The sequence below is a fragment of the Myotis daubentonii genome, chromosome 19 (genome assembly GCF_963259705.1).
Source record: "Myotis daubentonii chromosome 19, mMyoDau2.1, whole genome shotgun sequence".
In the NCBI taxonomy this organism is placed as follows: domain Eukaryota; kingdom Metazoa; phylum Chordata; class Mammalia; order Chiroptera; family Vespertilionidae; genus Myotis; species Myotis daubentonii.
The window spans coordinates 5,943,084-5,963,784 of record NC_081858.1 but is presented as its reverse complement, the minus strand read 5'-3'; the positions used below and the strand labels follow the sequence as shown (position 1 = coordinate 5,963,784).

Here is a 20,701-nt window from a genome sequence, read left to right as displayed (position 1 = left end):
TACATTTTTCATTTGTAATTTGTGATTCCATTTTGTAGAAACCCAGAGGCTCCTGATATAGTGACAAGGACAGGGACACCTCCTTGGCATGTTTGGTTCACAAAACCTGTGTACCGAGCAGGCCCTTAGATCCCTCACAGATGTGAGGGGAGACCTGGCAGGTGCCAGGGGGGAGCCCTGAGGTACAGAGAACACGTGTGACCTGGTGTCACACAGGGGCCTGGGCTCCGAATCCACAGCCTATTCTCCCCCTGCGTCTGTCGCTCCACCCCTGGCTCACACCTTGTCAGGCCCCTCCAAGCACAATCCTCCTCCCCAACACACCAGTGTGTGATGTAGATTCCGCTGCAAGTTTCTGGGAAGAGACAGAGGGGGGGGTCACACTGCCTCCCATGGAAGAAAAACCAATAAAACAGTCCTTTAAACTTGTTTACCGCCCCCCGCCCCGCGCCCCAAGGCTCCCTGCACACCCTGCGTAATATACGAGTCGCCTTTACTAATTGGGACCATTCATCCTCTCTCTGTGCTTCTCCAGTGCCCGGCCTTCACACTCATCTTCCCTCTCCACAAACCAATCACCACCTTAGAAAACAGGGAGGATTTAAGAAAAGAAAAGAAAAAAACACGATAGAATAGTACCTTTCCTTCTGATACGTGAGCAAGACTGTGTTTTCTGGGAGGCTTAATAGATGAGGACCCAAGTTCTAAATACAAGGAGACTGGATGTGTTAGAGTCCTTCAGAGAAACAGAACCAGCAGGATGCATATGACACAGACATAAAGAGATGTACTAGTATTATGAGGAATTGGTGCATGTGATTCCGAAGGCTCACAAGTCCCAAGGTCTGTCGCTGTCGAACTGGAGAGCGGGAGAGCGGGCAGTGTAAGTTCCGGTCTGAAGGCTGGCGGGCTCAAGACCCAGGAAGAGTCAATGTTTCAGTCGAGTCTGAAGGCAGGGGGAAAACTGATGCCCTAGACCAGTATTCGGCAAACTCATTAGTCAACAGAGCCAAATATCCACAGTACAACGATTGAAATTTCTTTTGAGAGCCAAATTTTTTAAACTTAAACTATGTAGGTAGGTACATTCAACTTTAAATTCAACTTTAAATTCACGGTTTTCGTCTTCCGTTTTTCTTTGCTTCTTCTTTGTAGCCATCTCAAACAGGGCATCTAAAAAATGTTTCATTTTATAATAATAAAGCCACCAACACAAAAGAATTACAATTCTTAAATTGATGACAAAAATACCTGTAGGATTTGCAGCTGGTTGGAAAAATACAGGTAACTTTATGCTTTGAGTAGGTACTTTTGTCACCCGCGCACGGTTTGCAGACGCGACTAGCACTAACCACTGCACATGAGATTGCTGACTGACTGGCTCACTCAACTCGTGCATGCATCGCCCACGCCTCCCCCCGCCTTGCGTATCCCGGGGCCCCGCTTGCGCCACGTCTCCCTTCGCCCAACCAACCGACACCCGCCACTTCTTCAAAATAGACTCGCCCAGGCCGAAAACCGACTTCTGCGCATGGGCCACGAAGTTTCAATCACACTGTACGTGCGCGCCTACACATGGTATTTTGTGGAAGAGCCACACTCAAGAGACCAAAGAGCCGCATGTGGCTCTCGAGCCACGGTTTGCCGACCACTGCCCTAGCGCAAAGGCCTTCAGGCAAGACAGCTTCCCTCTTATTGGGAGGAGCCTTTTGCTCTACTCAGCCCTTCAACTGATGGGATGAGGCCCACCCACATCAGCGAGGACAATCTGCTCTACTCAGTCTATCAACTTAAATGTTAAACTCCTCCAAAAACACACTCAAAGAAACACCAAATTGGCCAAAATACATGACTGCTCTGTGTCTCAGTCAAGTTGAAACTCAAAATTAACCATCACAACAGCATTCTAGTCTTGGCTCTGACAGGTGACCAGCTATGGGACTAGGGCAGGGGTGGGCAAACTTTTTGACTCGAGGGCCACAATGGGTTCTTAAACTGGACCGGAGGGCCGGAACAAAAGCATGGATGGAGTGTTTGTGTGAACTAATATAAATTCAAAGTAAACATCATTACATAAAAGGGTACGGTCTTTTTTTTTTAGTTTTATTCATTTCAAACGGGCCGGATCCGGCCCGCGGGCCGTAGTTTGCCCACGGCTGGACTAGGGTAACATCCTCTGTGCTGCCTCCATTTCTCCTTCCGTCAAATGGGTCTGTTAGTCACTGTCTGAAAGAGGCAACTGAGGCTGGTGGCACAAAATGCTCAGCACAATGTTGATGTGTAGCAATTCCACAACTTGTCAATTTAGGAGACAGGCATTCCCTCGTTCCACAGCCCACCCCATTCACAAAGAAGCCGGCACGCTCCACATTTTCTGAAACTTTTTATGTTGCACAGCTAGAAGGCTGGGTGTGTATGTGAAAGATCATGATTTCCAAAGTAGAAGTGAACTGCCAATAAGTATAAATACGGCATAGACTGGACAGGTCATGGAGGCCACCAGACTGACATCTGTCTCTAGTCCACTCCCCTCACTTATAGATGGGAAACTGAATCTCCCGTGTTTACAACAGTAAATGAATGGGAGTGAACCCATTCCAGTAAAACTCCCCTTTACAAAAACCAGCAACAGGCCGTCTGCTGGCCCCTGGATTAGATAGGGTGGGGGAGGGTGTCGAGGAACACAAGCTAATGAGCCCCACCTCTTCCTACCTGTGTGACCTTGAAGAAGTGGCTTAATCTCTCAGAGCCTGGATTTCCTTTTCAATAAAATAGGAGTGAGGCTAGCTCGTGGTTGGCATGAGGATTAAGTGAAACAATGGAAACAATGCTCCCTTCCCCAGTCTCCCCACCCCACACGAGGCGAGGCGTTCTCCGCCAGAGTGGATGCTGCTGGTGACAGATATGGGAAGTGTTTTATAAGAGTTAAAGGTCCCTTTGATGGTGGGATACACCACACTGACACTCAGGTAGATGATAGGATCTCGGGTTCAATCCCAGTCAACCCCCGGTCAGGGCAACTAACAGGAGGCAACTAATGGATGTTTCTCTCTATCTCGCCCCAGCCCTTTCCCTTCTTCTCTCAAATCAATAAAACCATACCCTCAGGTGAGGATTAAAAATTTTTTAAAGAATTCAATAGCATACTTCATCATATTTCAGCTTGGAGGGTCTGCATGGGAATAGGTAGGTACCTGCCTTATCTTTATGACAAAGACACTTCACTCTCCCTGAAGGAAAGTGCCCATCACTGCCATGGCACCAACAAAGGCTTAAGTATCAGTGTGCAAGCCAAGATCCCTGGGCTCACCATGGAGTCTACCAACTCTCTACCTTGTGCCTTACAGCCTCTCCATAATGCGTCTGAAATGTGTTCGTCCTACTGCCTGCTCCTCCCTCCCCCGTCACCGCTCGAAAGAACATCCCAGCTGTTCCCCTGATGTCTGTATCAGCCCAAGTACATTTAGCAGGAATTCATTTCCATCTCAATCTGATTCTAGGAAGTAGATCATATTATAAGAAATAACAAAGATGAGTTGGAAACAGTCTTTCATAAAAGAAAAGAGAACCACAGTTATTTAAAAGATTGGCTTTCCGGCCATGGCCTTCGGCAAATCATCTTGATTTTGTCGTATAAAAATGTTTGTGACTAAAATCTAACACAATTCAGTGGGCATGCTTTAGAGGTAATATCTGTACATTAATAACTGGCAACTGCTCTCCCTTATTTTGCCCCCACTACGGCGGGGGCAGAATGAGGTAGAATTACGAACACGTGCTTTGATGTCACTTGAATTTGAGTTCAAATCCAGACTCAGCCTCTTACTAATAGCGTGGTGTTTTCACCATTTGAAGCCTCAGGTGGCTCCTCTCTGAAATGGGAAGAATAATACGGCCAGGACTCCTGCACTTGGGATCCTGTAGAGCACACAGACAGACGAACAATAATGTTACTGGTAGGACAGCCTTAGCGCCATTTCACAGATGGGCAAACAGACTCAGGGAGGTGTGTAGGTAACTTGCCTGCGATGATGCAACACCTACGTGCAGAGCCAGGGTGCCAACCTGAGCCTTTCAGACAACAAAGCAAGCTCTCTCCCTGTATTCCTGCACCTCCCACTTCTCAGCTGTCACCTTCCACCAAGTCGCTTCCAGCACATGAATTTTGTTGTTGTTGTTAATCCTCACCCAGGTTATTTTTTACAATGATTTTTAGAGAGAGTGGGAAAGAGGGATGAAGAGAGAGAGAAACATTGGACACACCAATTGGTTGCCTCCTGCACATGCCCTGACCAAGGCTGGGGATCAAACATGCAACCCAGGTATGTGCCCTTGACTGGGAATTGAACCCATGTCCCTGGGTGCTCGGCCTGACACTTTAACTACGGAGCCACCTTAGGGCCCAGCACATGAATATTAATGTGAATATACCTGCCCCCCAAAATCATCCCGACCTAAGTCTTCACTATGAGTCTGTCTGAGTTCTCTCCTCCCCCCCGCACCCCCACCCCCTACACACACATATATCAGTGTTTACCTGGTATTTCTCACAGTCCTGCTCCCAAGACCCCTTAACAGATGGGTCAGAGAAAGGCCATCTGCTGCAGAAAAAAGGCAGACAGGCCAGAGATTCAACTCTGTTTTCCAGGAAACAAAACATGGAGGCATCCCCCACGCTTTGCAAAGCATTGGAAAAACAGGAAGCTCTTAGGGCCAGTGGCGCTCTCAGGAGATGCAAGGACAGAACACTGAAGTCAGCTGCATTACGATGGCTTCTATGACACCCGGCTGGCCGGGAGCAGTCAGAGAGAGCAAGATCAGGGACATCCAAAGAGATGGTGATGGGGTTATACTCGGCATTTATTTTCTCGTAAATTTTTATCTTTTCCTGATTTTTCTACTATGTTCATTAGTTAGTTTCATAACCAAAATACAATCTTAAATGTAGAGTTGAACTGCAAATGTGTTACTTGGGTAGGGAGACACATTCATCAGTGTCAGGGAGGAAATACTTAGCACCAGGTTGTTTATCGACGATAAGGACCTGAAGGGCGTGAGGCACAGAACACACAAGTTCTGATGCAACAGGAGGTGGTCCACACAACACTTCTCGGGAAAGAAGCAGGCAGAAGTAGGAGGGTCCTGGATTCCCTAGACACGTGGGTTTCGTTAGTGATTTTGAGGTGACGGAGTGGGGAGGAAGAACTCTGGATATGCGTCTAAGCCGTGGAAAATTCTGGGGGTCTCAGGCTTAGGATCAAAAGATAAGGAATATGCAAAGTTACTATCTGCAAAGGGGAAACCAGCTTGAGAGTCCCAAAATAGCTGGTGGGCACCTGAAGCCAAGTATTTGCATAAACTATAACTATAATCATTTTTTTTTACCTTCATTTCCATTTCCTGCTCCCCACAGGGTGCTGGTCCCTGTGAACTGCATTTCCCAGCACTCTTTCCAGCTGGCTTCCGGGGAGGGGGTGGATGGAACCTTCTTTCTTGGCTAATCTCGAGCTTACCTGGCCATCACTAACTTGGCTTTTCAGCTCTTGCAACTCCTTTGGACCTGCTCCCCTAAGTTAAATTCCCCGAATTGAACTACCCGCATGAGCTCCGATTTCCTGCCTAGACACAGCAGTGTGCTTAATACCGTGCATTACAATAAACTATTAACTTTCATCATTTCTGACATTTAGATTACTCAACTTAAAATAGCATTGAAAAATCACATTTTGCTTATATTGGTAGAATTAGTCAGAATTGCTTTATAAACATGAAAAACACTATTATTTTACTACAGAAGTAATATATGTAAATTAGTTTAAAATTAAGGGAAAAAGATAACCCCATGTTGAAAATTATTATTTATGTATAATTCAAATGCCCTGAGATAATATTGCTATTGACAGCTTGTTATATTTCCTTCCAGCTTGTTGTATAATTAAGCATAAACTTTGCCATATATCGATGTTTTAAAACATAATTTATGTCAGGTTATACAAAGTTTTAGAAATTTCTATCAATTTTTATAAATATAAGTCTTAAAACTCTCCATGATCTAAGTCAGGGGTGGGCAAACTTTTTGACTCGAGAGCCACAATGGGTTCTTAAACTGGACCGGAGGGCCGGAACAAAAGCATGGATGGAGTGTTTGTGTGAACTAATATAAATTCAAAGTAAACATCATTACATAAAAGGGTACGGTCTTTTTTTTTTTAGTTTTATTCATTTTTTTTTTTTAGTTTTAGTCATTTATCCATTTTATTCATTCATTCCGGCCCGCGGGCCGTAGTTTGCCCACGGCTAATCTAAGTATTTCATATTTTGTATCATGTCCGTCGATAGCCACAATAAATAAATACTAGCACCAAATTCAAATGCATCACATACCACTGTCTGGAGAGACTGCCATTTATCCCCCCAGTGCCTACTGCTCACACGGAGATGTTCACTATTGCTCCCCGGCTGCTATAGACATCCTCACAGGCGCCTTTTCATCCCTACACATGGTTTCCTTGGCTAGATCTGGAGCTGCCAGGTGAAAGGAAATGTATTCCAAGGCTTGTTTGTCGTCCATGTGGTGGTAGTGCCATGAGAAGGGATTCTTGGAGGCTCTGTAAATTCTGACTTGTGTCCATATCGAATGGTGTTTGTAAACGCCCTGACAAGCAGACTGCCCTCAGTCAGCCAATTATTACTGCCAGCTTATTACACTGCAGTTGAACCATGGTCATAATGAAGACGGTTTCCTGAGAATCCACTGAAATGCTGACATGATTGCGGGGCGTGTGGGAGGCTCTTGTCCTGCTAAAGTGTTGTGTCAAGTTGAGGACACAATTCGCTTTGCTGCTCTAGATTGCTCGGCACCCATTAGGTCAATGCAGATTCACTCCATTCCAACAGTGTGAATTCCTGGTGCCCAGGCAACTGAAATTAGGATTTGGGGGCGGGGGGTGATGCCTGAAATGTGGACAGTGTTGTCGTTTCTTCCTGAGGAGGGTGAAACGAGACGTTTATGAGAGGGATGGGTACATGGCGATGACATCAAGCAGGGTTTTGATCACATATTTTCAAATTATCTGGTGAGGAAATTTGAGTGTGTGTGAGTGTGAGTGTGTGTGTGTGTGTGTGTGTGTTTGGTCATAAGTATATTTCATTCACAATATATTTTAAGAAAGTCACTCTGGTCCTGAAGGAAAGAGTGAGTGGGGTGCGTAAGAGAAGGATGAGGAAGAGGCAACCTGATTTCCCTGCTTGAGCTCAACATGGCCAATCCCACTGCCTTCACTGCAAAACGCACCAGGACAGGGGGCATCTGATTTGGAGGTCTCAAGAGGGGAAGTGAGAGGGGGTAAGAGGACTAGTCTGCCTTGGCACGCAGGGAAGCGTACTTTAAAGAGCAGTTTTATGGTTGCAGGAAACAGAAAAGCCAACTCAAACTGGTTTAAATAATAAAGGACATGTTACAAAGTCCCGGTCCTCGTGAAGCCTGACCAGTTCAACAAGGCATCCTGAGGTCACTTCTTCTTTGAAGATAGTACTGATAAGAGAAGCCTCCTTTTTCAAATGCTTGCTGTGAGTCGGGAATTTGGCAATTAATTTCATTGTCAGAACACGGTAGGAATTAGTCCCCGGTTCTGCCGATGCACCCGAGGCCCAGAGAGGTGAAGTAATTTGTCCAAATCACACAGCCAGTCACCGGACAGAACGAGGATCAGAGCTCAGGTCTGCCTGTCTCCAAAGCCCTTGCTGTTTCCACTGTCCCACATGGCCCCTCGTTGGTGTAGAAAGGACGCTGGGCTGCCCAGACCCCCTCCAACCTGATCAGACACCTCAGATGAACACGTGAGCCTCCTGCAGCCTGGATCCACTTGTAGCAGTTGTACTAACGTGTTTTTCTTTCACTTCTTGGCTTCCCATCAGGTCCCAGAGAAGTCACTGAAGAACATCAAGTATATGGAGAAGGAAGTAATGAACCTCAAAAAAGACCTGATGCGCAGCCGGTGGGTGAGCCCAGCGTGGAATAACCCAGACACAGCCTGACAGGGATGATCAGGCTCCGGGGTGGCGGCCACAGGTCCTTGCCAAGTCCCAGTGCCCCGCCCCCACCCTGACTGACAGGAGGGCAACCCTGTAAGGATGCATTTCCTGGTTGGACTTTTCCAAAGAGTACCTGTACCAGACTTCTGTCCCCACTCGTGCGTGCCAGTCCCCTGCCTAGCATTCCCTCTGCTTTCCCGCCTGGACCTGAGTCCAATTCAAGAGAGTCCCTGTACTCTCCAAGTCTTTTCTTTTCGCTCCAGGTCTACAGCTTGGTAGCTGGGAGTTGGGTAGGCTCGGTCTCAGTACTGGCCCTGCAACCTGCCCACCGGTGACACTGGAGGACTCATTTAACCTCCCTGAGTCTCTGGGTCCTCACCTGTGAAATGAATATAATGTGAGGCTGTTAGAAGCACCGGGTGAATGCCCCCTGTATGGCCTTAACACAGTGCCCTTCCCCGGCCCACCACTCCCTTCCCTCCATGACAGTGTGAGGAAACTCAGATCTAGGGCCATATTCATCCCCAGGGGGTGAGAGGGGATTCGTTTCCTCTCCCCTTACCTCCTCCCTGGGAGCTGGAAGGATCCAAGGTGGGATCATTTATGGGGCCCTGGGCCAAGCAACTCAAGGCAGAGAAAGAGATGGAGGCTCTCTTAGCAAAAACTGCACAAGGCCATGCTCAGGAGGTACTGCAGGCAGCGTGCAAGGTCCATTTATCTAAGCGTCTCCCACTCGGGCCAGACCACAGCGCAAACCACAGCGAGACGCTTCCTTTCTTCACCTCCACCATCCGGAAGCTCCTCCTGCTCCACGGCCCAGCCGCCCCCCACCCTTGACCTGTCCCGCAGCACAACTTGATGGAACTGGAGGACTGAGTCCCACAGGAGGAGGGAAGGTGCAGGCAAAGAGGGCGGGGAGAAGGGAAGGGTGAAAGGGACTAGGGCGGGGTCAAGACAGGACCCCAGAGAATGACATCTCGCCACTGACCACGGGAGGAATGGCCGTGTCAGCTCTGGGGGTCTCTGGCACCTGCTGTCCAGCAGAGACATAATGCAAGCCATGGGTAGCTGCACTCAAAAAGTAAAGTGAATCTGGTGAAAGTAATTCTAATAATATGTTTTACTTAATCCAATATACCCGAGGTACTATCATTCAACCTGTAATCAGTAAGAAAAAAGTATTAATGAGACACTTTACATTCTGCTTTGAACACATGATGAAAAGTGATGAAAAATGATGATGAAAAACCCAAGTGTATTTTATAATTTACCCTTAGAGAACGTATCAATTTGGGCCAAACATATTCCAAGTACTCAATAGTTGTTACGAATTGAATTGTGTTCCTTTTAAAATTCTTATCTTGAATTTTAAAATAAATTTTAAAATGTGACTGTAAAGGCAAGACTATTAAAGAGGTAATTAAGATTAAATGAGGTCATAATGTTAGGGCCCTAACCAATATAAGTGATCTCCTTATAAGAAGAAGAAGAGATACCAGGAATATAAATTCACAAGAAAAGGCCATGCCAGGACACAGCGAGAAGGTGCCCTCTGCAGATCAAGGAGAGAGAAGCCTCAGGAGAAACCAACCCTACTGACACCTTGATCTTGGGCTTCCAGCCTCCCAAACGGGGAGAAAATGTCTGTTGTTTAAGCCAGTCAGTCTGAGGAATTCTACGACAGCCTGGCCACACACACGTAATAGCCAAGGTCGAGATAATGCTGCAGAGAACGTTCCCGGCTCAAGGGGGCTGATGGGCCTCAGTCTCAGAGTCTCACATGAAGCCAAACTCGAGGGTTTGTGGCTGGGAGAATTGAGAGCTAGGACCCTCAGACTCTTCTGTTAGTTGTGGACATACTGGCCTCCACAGTGTTTGAAAACAGGCTGGAGGGCTTTTGGGGCTGATGCCTTGGGAAGCCTTACGCCCCAGGGACAGGGAAGACGTAGGGTCGGGAGGCCAAGAGTTATCTGAGTGGGGACAGCATCCTGGCTGAAGATGAACCTCCAACGGGATTTGTGCTCAGCCCCATGGCTGTGCTTGGAGGATATCCCAGGCTTCAGAAGGAATGGTGCCGAGGGAACCTGGATCGGAGGTGAGGTCCAGAATACAGAACCATCTGCATGCCGTGGCATCCATCACTAGGAACAGACCCTGGCCATACCCAGCCATGAAGACCATGTCAGTTCTTAGCAGCTGAATATTACCAGCCTTGCGGTGGATGATTCTAACCCAGATCCCAGCTACAGACCAGAATCTCTAGAGCCTGAGAACTGAGAATTTCCACAATAATCGTTAGAGTAGACAAGAGCCGAGAGGAGAAGTACCAAGAGATGCTTTGAGCTGTGTTAAGTCCCAGACAGACACCAAGCCTCACCCGACCCAGCCCAAGGAGGGCAACAAGCAGGGGTGAGCCCGCTTGTAACCAGAACCAACTGCTAAATTTTCAGGAAATTTGCAAGCCAATTATCAGACACAGCTATTGTTAAAAATTAAATTGTGTGAACTTACAATTAAATACCTGATATTAAAACAAAGGCAATAGAAACTCGAAGCTCATCATTTCCTAATGATTTCATACATTTCCCTGTTGCTATCTATGCTCTTGAGGTTATTTCTGTCTGATGGGAAGAGTATAAATGGGGCTACCGCAAATTTCTTCCCAGCTCCGCATTCACTCACATCACACTGGTAGCTCAAAATCAGCCACGAAGGGTATATTTATGTCACAGGAACCAGCAAACGCTACAAATCAGGGCTGGCTTGTCCACTCCGAGTTAAACTCTCCTGGGAACATGGCCCCCAAAATAACCAGGGTTGAACTTCCCACTCACCCAGTATAACAGAGGGGCTTGACTAAAGGGTGATATAGAAGTGGCTTTTCTGCCACCCTTGAGTTGGCAAGCTGAGTCTCTTTCTCCTGCCAGATGCATTTACCGTGGCCCTGAAACTAGCTCGAATGTAACATCCTCATGGAACAGGCTAGCCTGGCCAAGGTCTGGACGTGGAGGAGAACGTGGGGAAAGCCAGACAGAAAAGCCACAAGCAAGAAAACAAGAATCGACAATAAAACGTTCCAGCTGGCCACTCTCTGGATCCCACTGACATTTCAGGAAGCGACGATTTCCCTTCCAGAGGAAACACCCTGTTTTCCAGGGGAATCACCTCTTCGAAAAGAGCTGCAAACCCCATGGTCCCATCTCCCAGGGTTAAATGAGGCGAAATACTAGCACAGAGGAGGATGTCTTTTCCACGTAATGTTTTCCAAGTCTGCTTCGCCTATTAGAATCCAGCCAAACACCTTGACTATGTTATTTAATACTTCGGCCCCCTTATAATTCAATCGCACCATCCCTGGCTTCATGGCCAATTGAACACGATGCTAAAAAGAATAAAAACCTAACTGCTGTCCTCTTTGCCGGCTCCGCCAGATGTTCGGCGGCCGAGCAGCCCGCTATGCCCTCACTTGCCCCGTTTCTCCTGCGCCGGTCCACACAGGGGCATCTGCGCATGCCCAGTTCTCCACCCGGTTGACTGCGGACGCCAACCACGTCCCTTCCCCCGACGCTGCGGTGCTTTGCATTGCGAGTGTTTTCAGGAAAAGAAACACCTCCGCGACTCGAACAACTGAAACGTTGGACCTTGAAGCCATGATCTCCCCGTGGTCATGTTTCCTTAGGGCCAGGCAATAGCAAATACACAGGGATGAGCAAGCCGGGCAGGGCACGCATTATGCACGTGCTCATGGGGTCTGAGACTTGGCTTTCTAGCTGCCTTTGGTGGACAATTGAAATCAGGCAATTAAAAGAGCAAGGGTGGGTTTTGGCCAAGGGAGAAGCTCTTTTCTTTGTCTGAGGGTGACATGGCTCCTCCTTTGTTTTATGTGCACATTCATTTTCTTCGACAAATATTTATTGAGTACCAGGTATCGCCAGCTGTACGACGCGGGCATCCTTGAAAAAGCTGGAGGCAGGGCGAGGAACAAAACAGACAAGATTCCTGTGAATGGGAGACAACGATGTGTGTTATAATGGGGGATACTAACCTCACCCAAATCCCTTTATGAATGAGGCTGGTTTTAATTAGTGAATGTAAATAGCTGGAAAAAATGTCGTTGACCTCAGGCGTTTATCGACAGTTCTCAGTAGCTTCTACATCTCATCATTCAACACCCAGGACCTCCACATCCATAGCCTGTAACCCAGAAGGTCCCCATTTAGAAGTTCGAGCCTGGTTCTTCCCACAGCCCCCTCCCCTGGATTTGAGACTTGCCCCAAAGCCCCAGAGCATTTAAGATCATGGATTTATATACTGGCCAATACCCTGGATGCAGGCAAAGTGAAGGCTTCTGAATTGCACTTTATAAATCATTCAAAGAAGACCTTAGTGCACCTCCCTCCGCCACCCCATCACATCAACCTCATGCCCTGCAGCCAGCAGGCAGACATTAATAAAGGCAAATGCTTGGCCCCATGTCCTTAGCCCAGAGCCGATAAACACAGCCACACGCCCAAAGGGTAGGTCACTGCAGAGGGCTGGAGGACCTGGCTCAAGTTAATTGCATTTTTATCATCTTGAATGTGACCTGGGTTTCCTGCCCATTTTTTTTCTCTGTTTCTGGTGTCTTCCTGTGTCTTTGACGCCTCTAGTTAGCCATAGTTCTAGGGCAAGATTTCTTCTCTGCTTTTCCTGCACCACTCTCCACTGAAGGCGAATGTCCTTTTATTCCCTTTCCTTGTGGCCAGGGCTGCCTCAGAGGATTCCACATCATAAGGAATTTAACTAGAAGATCAAAGTTGAGCATCAAAATATCTTGAACCCTTGAGCCTTTTGTCACATAAGGGTCTACTCAAAATGTTGTTTTCTGAAATTCTTCCCCAGATAACAGGTAGTGTGCTCAGTCTTCCAGCCGGGCTTGGAGGGCTCACATAGCACGGTTGAGAACTCACTGGCTTTGGAGGCAGCTGTGGGGTCAAGTCCCCGCTCTACCAGTTATTAGCTGGGTGGCCATGGAGCAAATCCATTCACTTCTGTAGACCTCAGTTTCTTCTTCTGTGATATGGGATACGGCATAGTGGGTGATTAAGAAATACCGTTGAACGAACGAACGCAGGCATGCTTCGGAATTCCCCTGGCATTTCCTAGGCATCAGGCTCAGGGGAGCGGAGGGAAGAAGATGGGTGACTAGATGCATCCTTAAAAAGATCATGTGGTAGGCTGGGCCGGGAAGGAACCTACTTCAGGGCAGCAGGCACAGGGCCGGCTTCTGTCCCATGAGCCCACACAGGCTTTGAGCCAGACTTCTTGGGTTCAAATCCCAGCTCCACCACTTACAAGCCACGTACTGATGAACGACCTGCCTAGTTTCTCTGATCCCCAAAACGGAGAATTATAAAAACACTTTCTCCCCCTCACAGGGCCGTTGTGAGGATTAAATGAATACACATAAAGCACTCAGAAGAGTGCCTGGCCACGGTCAGTGCTCAGTAAATGGTAGCTGTGTGCATTACATCATTCACGTTCCCGAGTGACTATTTTACATGGATGTCTCCCTGTCCCCAGTCATGGGGCTGCAGCCAGCATGTCACACCCAATCCCAGATTCTGAACCTGGGAAGGCTATGTTTTCGGCACAGCTGGAGCCAACAGGATGGGGGGAGGGGAGGCAAAGTCAAGTTCATAAGTGGAGGCTGTGCAAATGCAGCTGTGAGTGCTGGATTTCCACATTAATTTTAAATCTCTTCCTATTGGGATTGTTCAACAAGCCATTACTCTAATGGATGCAACCACAGGCTAAACAATAAAGCACTAATCCACCACTTAGCGTAGATGCTGCATGCATTAAGCCCTGTAATTTTTTAAACTTTCTATTGAAATATAACATAATACAGGAAAGCACACAAATCATTCAGCATACAGCTCAACAGACTTTCACAAAATGAGCACACCCAACATCAAGAAAGGCAACATAACCAAGATCCCCCCAAAACCCTCCTCACGTCCCCTCCCAGTCACTACCCCACCCCCAAAGAAAATCACTGTCCTGATTTCTAAACTTAGGTTAGTTTGTCCTGTTTTGAACTTAAAATAAGTGAAATTGTACAGCTGGCCTTTTTTCCCCACTCAATGCTGTGTCTCTGAGAGTTACCACACTGCCGTTCTCGCTCAGTTTTTTAATAGTTACACTGTGTGAAGACAGCACAACATGTCCGTTCTAGTACTGATGGACACTTGGGCCGTTTCCACGTTGGGGTTATTATTAATAGAGCTGCTGTGAGCATTCTTGCACATGTGTTTGTGTGCGCGCGTGTGTGCGTGTGCATGTGTGTGTGTGCATGTGCACGTATGTGTGTGTTGTTGCTGAACATATGTATGCACTTCTGGTGAAAATATACCTAAAAGTGGAATTGTTGGCTCACAGAGTTTGCATATGCTCAGTTTCCAAACTAGCAAACAAACCCTATATTTTAAAGAACTTTTAAAAAATACATAAATAAACCAATCTTAAAAAACTAGAAAATATAGATAAGTCTACATAAATCAGTGATGGAGAACCACCCACAATTACATCACCCAGGAATAGCTCTTATTCACATTTTGGCATAACACCTTTCAGTGTTTTTCTATATGGACACGTGTAATTTTTTTTAACAAATAAAAACCCCATTCTGTGTGTACCATTTGGTAACCTGATTTTTATTTAGCAATAGATTATGAACATCCTCCATGTCAACAGCTTCACTTTTAAGACCTTTTAGTGTGAAAATGTTCAAATCTCTATACGGCAGGCAGGGCTTGACCAGATGGCTCCCGGACACTCAGGCTATCTGCACACGGCAGTTGCCTTCGGGCTCCGGAGTGCCCTCTCCATGCTCCATCTGTGGGAGCTGGGGTCTAACCAAACGGTCTTCTGGTCCTTTTCTTACCGAGAAACTTGTAGGGACAGCATACTTGGTTTTTGTTTTGTTTTGTAGAAACTCAGATATGTTACATAGATCACTTCACTAGACGGACAATGACACGGAGTGGAATGTTTCCCCAGAGTCAACCCTCACCACAGCCTGGCCTTGCCATACCCCACTGGACGCGAGGGACCCCTACAAACCTCCTTGGGCTTCATCCTCCCTACACTTCCCGCACCAAGGAGAACACATTCAGCAAGAATGCTCACAGTGCTCTCCTGCCTGAGCTAAAAAGTGCAAGACAGCCAAACCAGACAGCCTGAGTCAGTCAGCCTGAGGAGTGTCGCAAACGATGCTTCAGAGTGTTCCCTGAAGTGACATCAGGGGCAGACAGAGTTTGGGGGCCAGGAAATTCTGAATGCCTTGGTGCTGCTATGTGGGGCCTGTGGGCCCCACTTAAAGAAAAGGCATGGCCTTGCCCTTCAGCGCATCTGACTGGGGGGTTAGCTTTAGGAATCATCCCGATAAGAGTCGGATAAGCGTCAAACAAGAGCTTCCTGGCAGAAGGTGGGTGCAAAGGTAAAGAAACCAGCTAGAACCTTGTTTTTGCAAGACGCTCTTTAAGCCAGAAGCGCTTATGCAGGGACCCATTCAATAGAGCCAGATCCAAACAGCTAGTTACAGCGGGAATCTGACCTCCATCTCTGCCCTGAGACGGCTCAAAGTGCATATTAGCTGCCAAGCGCCCCTGAGACCCCGTGAACTATTCCTGAAGGTCTCCTATCATCACCCATGTGCAAGGCTCGGGTGGGGGTGGTGTATGTTCAGAGCAGGGCTGCCCCTTTGCACGATTCCAGAGGCCACGCTTCACAATGGACACTCCAGGGTGAATGGTAACCCCAAAATGCAACTTGTACAATACAATGTTAACAGCACCCTGGGTTGTACACTCAAGCAGCCCTTTAGTGGTGGTCACACACACATGAAAGTAAGATCTTAAAGCCTCTGGGAGGAGGGGAGGGGGAGAGAAAAGTCCCAGGCAAGTTACTAGTAAGAGTGTCTACAGTGGTTCGCAAACTAGACGCAGCCTTAAAAGGTGTGTGTTCAGGCTCGTTTGCCTTTTACTAGCTACACCCTCTACATCTCTACGTTTGCGCCTATTTGGTCTAGAAGAGCGAACAGGAAAGGACCAAAGGAGAGGCATACAGGGAGTGGGAGGAGGTGTCCCAGGCAGAGAAAACCATCTACACATGAGGCTCACAGTCAGAGGGGACCTGGAAGGCGAGGTGACTACAGACACCTTTTACCAAGCTCCTGCTCTCTGTCAGGCACTGACCTAGGAAATGAGGTAAGGACGTCTCCAATGGGAGAGGAAGGTGAGAGAAGGTTGCCTAATTTGGGGGACCAGACAGTTAAGAGGCTAGTTTCCAACTGATACAGCTTAGCAGACCCTGGGGGGAGGGGGCAAGGAGGGAGCTGGCCTGCGGTCCTGGGCAGAGGTTTTGCGTCTTCTAGGGTCTGTCTGAATGCGCCCTGACAAGGACAAACAGTAGCAGATGATCACCCCACCCCATGTTCAAGAGGCCACCAGAAGCATCTTCTCACGATGACAGGCAAGACCAAGCTGTGAAGTCAGAAAGGAAGCCGTGGACCGCACACCCCCTCCCACGGCTCTGCATCTCAGCCCCCGGGGATGCCCCTGGTGCTGACAATTAGTGGGAACGCCTTTGCAAACTCCTGAGGCGTCTGGGCCTCCCGCAAGTCCTCCCTGCCATCGCTCCAGCAGAAGAACATGGGTAAAAAGCACGGGCTGGTGGTCTTGTGCCGCATTCCGCTGCCTGTTGTCTGCTCTGCAAATCATCGGTGCACTCCAGCAAAAGCCTCGCTTTCTGCTCATGCATTTTTTATGTCCACACTGGCGGGTCCATGAGGAAGAATCCTCCCATTCATGCCATTTAGCCATTAAGCACAACAGGTAATGATGGGTATTGCAGGGAGGTGGGGTTTGCCTTCTTTAAAAAAAAAAAAAGTCAGTTTATCTCCGAACTGAAAACTGACACTGAGCTGCCTCTGAATGCTACCCTGCACCTCCGTCCTCCCAGGCCCATCTGTCTGCGAGCTGACGGGTGGCAGTGGTCAGGCAGACCGGGGTGCAGACGCTGGCCTCCCCACCATCTTATCTGGTGACTTTAGGAGAGTGGCTGCAATTGCGTGAGTCTCAGTTTCCCCACCTTGGAAACGGTAATGCCGCCTTGTGAGTCTCCTGTAGGGATTAAGTGAAATAACGCGTGCGGGGTGTTAGGGCCCTGATAACAGGGATAAAGGGCTCCGTGAGGAGAGACTGTCATTAGGACGAACTTGTAGGCCCGTGTCCTCCCCAAGGCTTTCGCCTCAGGATATCTAGCTGCTCTGCATCCCGCGGAGCCATCATTTGCTGCGAAGTCAGATGGGGTAAACAGGCCAGAGGGGGGTGGTGAGGGGAGCATTAGACTCCTTTGCAAGGCAGACCTGCCAACGTTCCCTTTCCAAGGAGGCTCAGAACTCCTGAGAGCAGTTGCCTAGAAACCGGAGCTGTGCTGGGCTGCTGCTGCCTCCCAGAAGTCCCCCTAATTGGGATGCATGCAGAGCTGTTTGTTGTCACTTGGCAGGTTTTTCTCCTTGTTCTTCCGTCAGAGATGCGGGCCCCTCCTACGAATGCGGACTCACATTAGTTAAGGCGTAGCCATGGGCCGCGGCACCCGGGAGCCAGTGCTGACGGCAGCCTTGTCAGCATCCTCTGACAAAACGGCCGCGTTGGGTCATGCTCACTATGTTGGCACTTGAGGATGTTGACAAGGTTGGCGGAGGCAGGACGGTGTGTGAATGAGGGAGAGTGTGTGTGAACAGTGCGGTTACGTAAACTTGCCAAGTCCCGGAGGTTGAACCATCAACCAGAGCATGAGATGTGCCTACTGTGTCACCTGATAGCAAACGCTGGATCTCCGTTCTCTTCGGGGGTTTAGACACCACTTGTAGCCTTTTGGCATAAGGCGGGTGAGAGACCGCATTATGAGCTAAAGAAATAACTTTCCTGAGAGGCCCATGGGGAGCCTATTTCATTTGATCACTTCTTCCAGAACACAGCTAGTCCCGCTCCCAGCTGAAAAAAATGCATGTTTCAAAGGCAACCACTCATCTCCAGCCTGTTTGGATGATTCAGTGTCTGCGCAGATGGTTCTATACACCTACTCCACCCAAGACAACATCGAAGTTGGGTGGCGGTGTCATTGTTACACGCTCCAAAGTCGCATGCATTTAATTAGGGCTGGAAATGCAAGGGTTTCTAATGGTTTAGTTATTCGTGCAATACATATTTTCTGAGGACTCCCTATGTGCCAGTTCTAAGGACAGAGGAAAGATTTAGAAATTATTCTGACCCTCAAGGAGCTCAGATTGGGTGGAGGTGGGAGGAGGGAGTTCATGGACAGGCAAGTCAACCAGTAGCTCAGGATCGCACAGATCGAGGGTGCTGAACCCAACCTGGGAAAAGCAGAGGCGACTTCCAGTCCAGGGCGGGGTTCATGCCTGAACCTCTCTGTACTTCCATGGCCTCACTGTGAAATGGCTCATAGGCAGACTCAGAGCTGCCTGGGAGGATTATCCTAAGAAGCAGAAGAGATCAGTAGCCATCAAGCTTTTTCACAGTCACTGCCACATGGTATCACTCTTCTCCTAGCTGTGGTGGTGGTGGTGACAGTTATTCCTGCTGACTGGAACAGAGAGGTTAACTATTCTGCCTAACTCACACAGCCAGCTGTTGGTGGAGTCGGAGTTAGAACCCGGCGGTCTGGCATTAATGTACACCCCACTTTGCCTACACCCATATTCATTTCCCAGTGTCTCCCTGTGAAACATCACCAGGCTGTGATGTGGGTTCCTTCAATTCTTCTTCCCCTCTTTTCCTCCCTCTCTTTTTCCTCCTCCTTCTTTTCCTCTTTCTTCATTTTCTTTAGTGAAAGTCTGAGCTAGAGATTAAATAAAGAACCCAGAAAAGAAAACCACTTGTAATTAGACATTTTCTGCATGTAATTTCTTAGTCAGCAGACCAGAGGTTAATTCCCTGGCCCTTCAGTTTAATAAATTTCATTACGTACCTGATAACCAAGCGTTTCTCCTACCCACCATGGACAGTGGGTTCACAAACCTTTATGAATTACCGAGTAAGGCCATTTACCAAATCCCAAAATAACTGCGGTCCAGTTGGGCTGTTTTGGCCGCCACCTTAGAGAAGAGAATCTCCTAAGCTCACCACTTGAACCAAGTGTCCCTTCCCAGAAGCCTGCGGGGCTCAGAGCCGAACCCCTGTCCTGGCTGTGGACACAGCCAGAGAGTTGCAACCGCAGTCATTCGTGGCTTGGATGGTGGTGGGGGGGACGATGCCTGTGACAATAACTGCTGCCATTTACTGACTACCTCCAACGGGCCAGGCACCAGGCTAAGTGCCTCTCATACGTGATTTCCACAATATCCTGAGCTGGGCATTTATTTCCCAATTTTACAGAGGAGGGGAGTGCATCTCAAACAGGTGAAAGTGACTCACCCAAAGTCACGGACACTGAGAGACAAGGAAACGATGACCAGTTAAAGCTAGAGCAGACCTTCGCCAAGCCCGTGCATTTTCCTGGTGCAGCACCCTGGGACCAGGCCACCTGGGTTTAGGTTCCAGCTCCACCAGCTATGAACCCTATGGTCAGACAACCGGACCTCTCCCAGCCTTAGTTTGCTCAGCAGCCAAATAGGAAGGGGGTGAGTAGGAAGGGGGTAAAGGGAACAAACGTACTGGTAAGGTCTCCATTTTACAGGCAAAATAAATCATTTTGGCCGCCCTAGAGCGGCATCCGCAGCTGAAGCCACTCTCTAGGTTGCGCCTTCTTCCGACGCAGACAGCATCTGCTGGGTGCACGTTCGCCCAGAACTCAGAGATGCCACACGAGTTTTGCAAAGGAGCCAGAAAGAATACGAGTGAAGCAGTTAAGTGACTTTCCCACCGAGAGTCAAGTCTCCTAAGCCTCTATCACAGTCCCACCGCATCTTCCTTCCTTCCTTCCTTCCTTCCACCTGACTTATGGCCCAAAAGGAAACCGTGAACAGGCCCTCTTCTGTTTGGGCTGAGCCATTCAGAAAGGAGAGAAATCCATCCTGAACTCTTGATCGGACTCCGCAAAGCTCCCATTGTTGGGTGTTACCATTAGCAAATGACCTCGGGTTAGAGAGAGATGTTCCAATGTGATTTAATAAGAACATGGCTGCACTGAGCACTCAGAATATGTTTGCAATTAATTTGCTGTATACACAATATGCTACCAGTGCCATCTTTTGTGTTTTCAGTTGACCTTTATCTCAGCAATCTTGTCCTATAAAGAAGAGTGAGATCTCCACTGCAAATCGTTAGCACTCGGGGAATGACTAATTTGGATGCTGACAAAGATATTAACTTGGGGGTGGGGGGCGGGTAGTGAACAATACAACGCATCCTTTTGTCAGAAAGGCAGTTCAAAATCGGTGTTGTGACTACAGTTGACTGAAGTTCAATTACTGTAATAAATGTATTCCAAACTTCATCTCAATTGCATTTGCATTTTAATGAATGATTCTCACCTTCTTGTCAATTTGGCAGCCGGGCTAGATTTATTAAGTTATTGTATGAACAGGGCATTCTAATGCGGGAATTCAAATGCGAAAATATTTGCTCGGTGTGCATTTGAACTGGGACTGCGTTACTAATTT

At 48.0% G+C, this 20,701-nt stretch overlaps 1 protein-coding gene across 1 annotated transcript in view; it reads left to right on the top strand.

Moving 5' to 3' along the window:
- The window catches only part of CCDC60 (coiled-coil domain containing 60), a 107,365-nt gene that overhangs the window by 42,131 nt on the left and 44,533 nt on the right, over positions 1 to 20,701 (top strand). Inside the window, exon 2 of the mRNA XM_059676716.1 lies at positions 7,918 to 7,997. Coding sequence (XP_059532699.1) covers positions 7,918 to 7,997 — 80 coding nt within the window. The remainder of the gene's footprint in view (positions 1 to 7,917; positions 7,998 to 20,701) is intronic.